At 55.3% G+C, this 5,467-nt stretch overlaps 1 protein-coding gene across 1 annotated transcript; it reads right to left on the bottom strand.

Moving 5' to 3' along the window:
* Positions 1-454: 454 nt before the first annotated feature.
* Positions 455-5,214, bottom strand: SOD3 (superoxide dismutase 3). Its single transcript, XM_065877887.1, has 2 exons — positions 5,147-5,214; positions 455-1,291 (listed from the first exon to the last, which is right to left on the bottom strand). The coding sequence occupies exon 2, from the start codon at positions 1,273-1,275 to the stop codon at positions 541-543; it is 735 nt and encodes a 244-aa protein (XP_065733959.1). The 5' UTR covers positions 1,276-1,291; positions 5,147-5,214; the 3' UTR covers positions 455-540.
* Between the last annotated feature and the right edge of the window lie 253 nt (positions 5,215-5,467).

Here is a 5,467-nt window from a genome sequence, read left to right on the forward strand (position 1 = left end):
TTTTTGGGGAGATCCTAGCCATGGCAAAAGTGGTACCTCAGAGTAGGGAGTGTCTCTGGGAGCAAAAGGAGAAAAATCAAGATGAGAAGGTGGGGACTTGGGTCACACGGAGGGGATCTTGGGCACTTGGAGAGGTGTCAGGGTGTAGAGGTGTCCCAGGGTTCTTGGAGTGGTGTCAAGGCATGGAGGGATCCTGGGATGTGTAGAAGGGGTCCTGGGTCACATGGAGGGCATCTTGGGCACTTGGAGGAGAGTCAGGGTGTAGAGGAGATCCTGGGGCACTTGGAGGGGTGTCAGGGTGTAGAAGGGGTCTCAGGGTGCTTGGAAGAGGTGTCACAGGACAGATCCACGTAGAGGGGGCCCTGGGCCACATGGAGGGAATCTCAGGAGTTTGGAGAGGTGTCAGGCGTAGAGGGGTCTTGGGGTACTCGGAGGGGATCTCAGGCACTTGTAGGGGTGTCAGGGCGTGGAGGGGCTCCCAGGGCACATGGAATGGGTCTGGGGCGTGGAGGGAGCTCTCGGGGCGCCCGGGTGGGGGGCTCAGCTGGCCTTGCACTCGCTCTCTCGCCGCCGCTTCTTGCGCTCCGCGTGCTCCTGTGCCTGGCGCGCCCAGGGCCCCGGCCCGCACAGGCCCACCACGCAGCAGGCGAGCCGGCGGCCCGCGTTGCCGTTCTCCAGGCTGGCCTGGTTGCCACCGCGGCCCAGGTCATCCTCGCCCTCGTGGATCACTACGGCGCGGCCCGCGATTGAGTGCGGGCCGAAGAGCGAGGCGGCCAGGCCGGATTGGTACTTCCAGATTTGGCCGTCACGCACCACGAAGTTGCCGAAGTCGCCCGGGTGCTGCGGGTGCGGCACGGCCAGCGGGTTGTAGTGCGCTCCGGTGGAGTCGCAGCCCTGGCTCAGGTCCCCGAACTGGTGCACGTGGATGGCGCGGCTGGTGCCGTTGGGCTCGGCCGGGAACCCCTCCAGGTGGAAGAAGGCCTCGAGGAAGGCGCCGGGCCGCAGCTGCCGGAAGAGCACGACGCCGCTCACCCGGGGCTGCGCCGCATCCAGCGTGGCCGACGGCAGCACCGGGCAGGTGGCGTGGAGCGCGGCGTCCTGGCCTCCGCCCGCCGCCCACCACTGCGTCAGCTCCCGCCAGATCTCCGTCACTTTGGCGTACATGTCGCGGATCTGCTCCTGAATGCGGGAGCCGGGCTGCTCCAGGTCCGGGTCGGCAGAGACTTCCGAGGCGCGGGATGTCAGGAGCAGGTAGGCACAGAGCAGCGCCAGCATGGCCGGAGTCGGGCACCTGCGGGCACCCCCAGGGGGTGGGGGCAGAGCGAGACTTAGTCATTGGAAACCTGGAATCCCAGGGACCCCGGTGCCCTTGAATCCAAACGCTTCCTGCCAAGGGGCTTCCTTGCCTAGCGTGCTTTTTGTTCTTTCGGCCCCTGTCTCTTCAGGGCCTGCTGCGTTCCAGGAACTGTGTTAGGTGCTGTGGTTGTAAAGATGGATGGGACATAATCTCAAGAAACTCAGGAGGATCTTTCTGAGCCACAAATCTGATCACGGTCCTCCCAAGTCCCATCTCCATAGCGTGGGGAGTCCAGGACAACTGGCCCGGGGTGCGGGGTTGTCTCAGGATACACGAGTGAGGCTCTCATGGCCCTTTCAGATGTCCTCCCTCTCCTGATCTCTGCCCCTCATCTGCTGCTGCTCTCTTTCCGCATCCTCTCTTACACAGGCAGCATAAGGCTCGCTGCCGCGCTTCTTGCACTTGCGGTACCTTCTCTCTGAAGTGCCCTATCCCTTCTTCTCTGCCATGCTCAGTAGACTAACGCTAGAAACTCAGTTTTATTCATCAGTGTTTGTAGCATCTGGGCCTGCACTTGGCAGTAGGACACGTTTAATATGTGAAGGTTGAATGAGGAGTTCACTGACAGACAGATGTGTCATCAGATCATTCCAATGCCATCCTGTAACTGAAGATAGAGCCTTGTTCTGGGGAAGGACAGAGTAAGGACTGCCCATCTCCCTGGGAGACTCCAGGAGGGCTTCCCAGAGGAGGTGACTTCTAAGGGTCCCACAAGACGAGGAGGAGTTTTTCAGCCAAGCCAGGTCAGAAGTCCATTTCAGGCAGGAGGCACAACATGATGTGTTCACAGGCTGTGAAGGGACACAGTTCGTTTGGGGGATGGGGTAATTCAGTGTGGCTGGAACATGGCCTGTGCCACCAGAGAGGAGTCGAGGCTGAAGAGGGAACGCTGAGCCAGGGATGGAAGGGCTGGCTTTTCTGTACTAAGGTGTGTGGTTATTAGCCAGGAGGCTAGTGCTGGTGGAAGTTTTTAAGCAGAAAAGTGAGTGTTGAGATAGTTTTTAGTTCATTAAGTCTGGCAGGAGAAAGGATGTGGGCTGGATTTGGGGAATAGAGAGGACAGGGGAGAAGGACAAGAAGAAATGGAGACACAGCGGAGAAATAGAGGTAGTCAGGGGATGATGTGTTAGGAGGCAGCAGCAGCGATCCAGACCAGAGATGGTGAAGGCTTTTACCAAGGTGGAGGCAGCATGGATACAGGAGACATTTTGGGTACCACTGGCAGTGGGGAAGAGGAGTTGAGGATGACGGAGTTCCCAGCAGGGGAGACTGGGTGATGGATGGTGGTACCAGGCCCCGAGAAGAAGGGAGAGAGGGCAAGTTCAACCCGAGCCTGCTGAGATGCGAGATCCCAGGTGGGATGTTCAGCAGATGGTTGTAAATGGGGCTTCTGGCCTTTGTAAGAGGCAGTGTAACTGGGAGGGGTTCTCAGTGTCGACTGCACATCAGATTCCGGTTCTTAAAGTTCAGACGCCCAGGCACCACCCTAAGGGATTCTGATTCAGTGGGCATGAGTTGCTTTGTTTTGTTTAAAGCTCCATCAAAGATTCTGGGACCCAACCAGGAATTTTATGGTGAGACACGTATACCATATCGCACAACCGCAATACCACGGGGGAAGTTACTGACTCTCTTTTAGCTGTAAAACAAGGCTGGTAAGACCACCAAGGGCCACCAGGAGGTGTAAACGAGATATGAGATGCCAGGCTATTTTCAGTCTGCCCACAGGGATCAATGCTGCCTCCAAAGAGCTGGTTTGAGGGTCAGCTGTACTTTCAAAGGCCTTCTCCAACCCCCAAGCAGGTGCCATTTTAAAATTAAATTCTGGGGTTGAGTGTTTATTCTTTCCATAACCATTACAGGAATGCAGTCTAGTGTGGTGATTAAAAGAATGGATTCCGGAACTCACTGGCCTGACTCTGCCACTTCACTTACTCTTTAAGAGTTAGCATAATTGTTATTTTGGTTACAGAGTAGCAGAGAAAATGCCGGACTGCAAACTCTAACTGGGCTCCCCCTCTTCTCTGAGCCTCAGTTTTCTTATCCGCAAATAGAGATAATAATACTTACCTTGGAGTCTTGCTGTGAGGCTTAAAAGACACAAGTAGAATCAGCATTTACTGAACACACTTGAAGGCACTGTTAAAAGCATTTAGCATATGTTAATTCATTTAAGCCTCACAAAAACCCTCTGGGGTGGGTGCATTGTTATGCCCATTCTAAAGTGCAGGAAACTGAGGCACAGAAAGGCAGGTGGCTTGCCTGTGGTTACGCATACAATAATAGCTGAGGCAGGATTTGAAAAGGTGTGGTCTGCTCCAAGTCCAAGGTTTAGGCACCACACTGAACAGCTCTTATCAACGCACTTAGCCCAGAGCCTGCTACATAGAAAATTCCCAGTAAATGGCAGCTCTTAGCTATCAGAGAGAAACTGCAGATAGGGATTTCAGGACCATCAGCTGAAAGATGCTATTGCAGCCCTGGGAGGAGGAGGTGGCCAGGAAAGGCTCCAAGAAGGAGTGACAAGTAGGAGGAGAAGTCCAGAAAGTGATATCAAGGGAACCCCCTCTGATGTGGCCTGGTTACTACGCTGAAGCCCCAGGGAGTGGGGGTGGGAATGGAGGAGCATCCCTGAGGCCAGACCTTGGCTTCAAGGTCTCCATCATCACCCACCACCCCTCTCCTTCTGAACCGGTCGTGGCCCTCAGGTGGGCTCTGCCGATTGGAAGGTACTTCCTTAAAAACGTACAGCAAAGACAGATTGTTTTGGGTGTGTCCACAAAGCTTTCTTTTCCAAGAATGCTTGGGTCATAATGAACACTTGAAGGAGATGTTTTTCTCTTAAAAAGAGAATTCTTCTTAAATCCCAGGTAAACCCTGACTCCTTGGGTCTTATTAAGCTTTTCACTCTAGCCCTCAAGGCCCGCCTGCATAAGGCTCACCCTTCTGGCTCAGTCTCTCACTCAGTTTGAGCTGTGGATGAGCGAGTGGTTTTTGGAGGGCCCGCTTGGTCCAGAGGGGAGAACATAGTTATCAGAGACAGGGGACAAAGCAAGCCTCGGGGCCGGTGCCTCCTTCCTGGGTCTGGGTCTGGGAAGACTGCGGCCCCCGCGAAGGCTGCGGTGTGTTCTAATGCCTGGGTGCCCTCCAAGAAGGGGTCCCAGCTAGGTGCCTGAGGCAGCCAGGCCCTCCCTTTGTGCCTCCCCTAAGCAGGTGGCTTTTCCTCACCACCCATGCAGGCAACATCCAGAAACATCCGTCTTCCTCACTCCAGATTTCTTTTTTCTCCAACCCGGAGGACGCTGAGGTCCTCTTGGCCTGGCATTAGCAGATCCGAGAACAGTCAGTTTCTCCTCCCGGGTTGCCCTCCTCACCCCTCTCCCCGCCTCCCCACTCCTCTGCTTTACAGCAGCTGGGCTCTGTCAAGAAGCGATTTTAGATAGCCAGTGGGAAGCAGCCACCTAGCACAGGGAGATCAGCTCGGTGCTTTGTGACCACCTGGAGGGGTGGGATAGGGAGAGGGGGAGGGAGACGCAAGAGGGAGGACATATGGGAACATATGTATATGTATAACTGATTCACTTTGTTATAAAGCAGAAACTAACATACCATTGTAAAGCAATTATACTCCAATAAAGATGTTAAAAAAAAAAAAGAAGAAGAAGCTTGTTTCTCTCCCACGAAAATGATCATATCCTTCTCCTGGGAGAGGCTGGATGCCCCGCCCCAGTTTCAAACTCAGTAAGCACACTCCGAGAAGAACGAAATGAACCTCGACTTCGCACTCACCTTTCCAGCTCTTCCAAGAGAGCTTTCCCTCCTGAGACCTGGGGAGCAGTACCCCGCCAGCCGCCAGCCGGTCGCAGGAACTCGGAGCGGGCTCCTGGGCTGTTTGTGGCCGCGCAGGGCAGCCTCGGGGGGCGTGGTCACCGCGAGGAAAGAAAGTCATTGGGCCGGTTTAGGGAGGGAAGGCGGCTAGGCAGTCCTTGTGGAATTGCCTCACCTCCTCCAGCTCTGTCACCTCCCCCGCCCCCCAGCCCCGCGTTCCCTAGCCAAGTATTCCTTTTCGTGACTTCACTGGTTTGTGCAGACGTAGCAAGTGACCTTCAG

The sequence above is a fragment of the Phocoena phocoena genome, chromosome 5 (assembly GCF_963924675.1).
Source record: "Phocoena phocoena chromosome 5, mPhoPho1.1, whole genome shotgun sequence".
Taxonomy (NCBI): domain Eukaryota; kingdom Metazoa; phylum Chordata; class Mammalia; order Artiodactyla; family Phocoenidae; genus Phocoena; species Phocoena phocoena.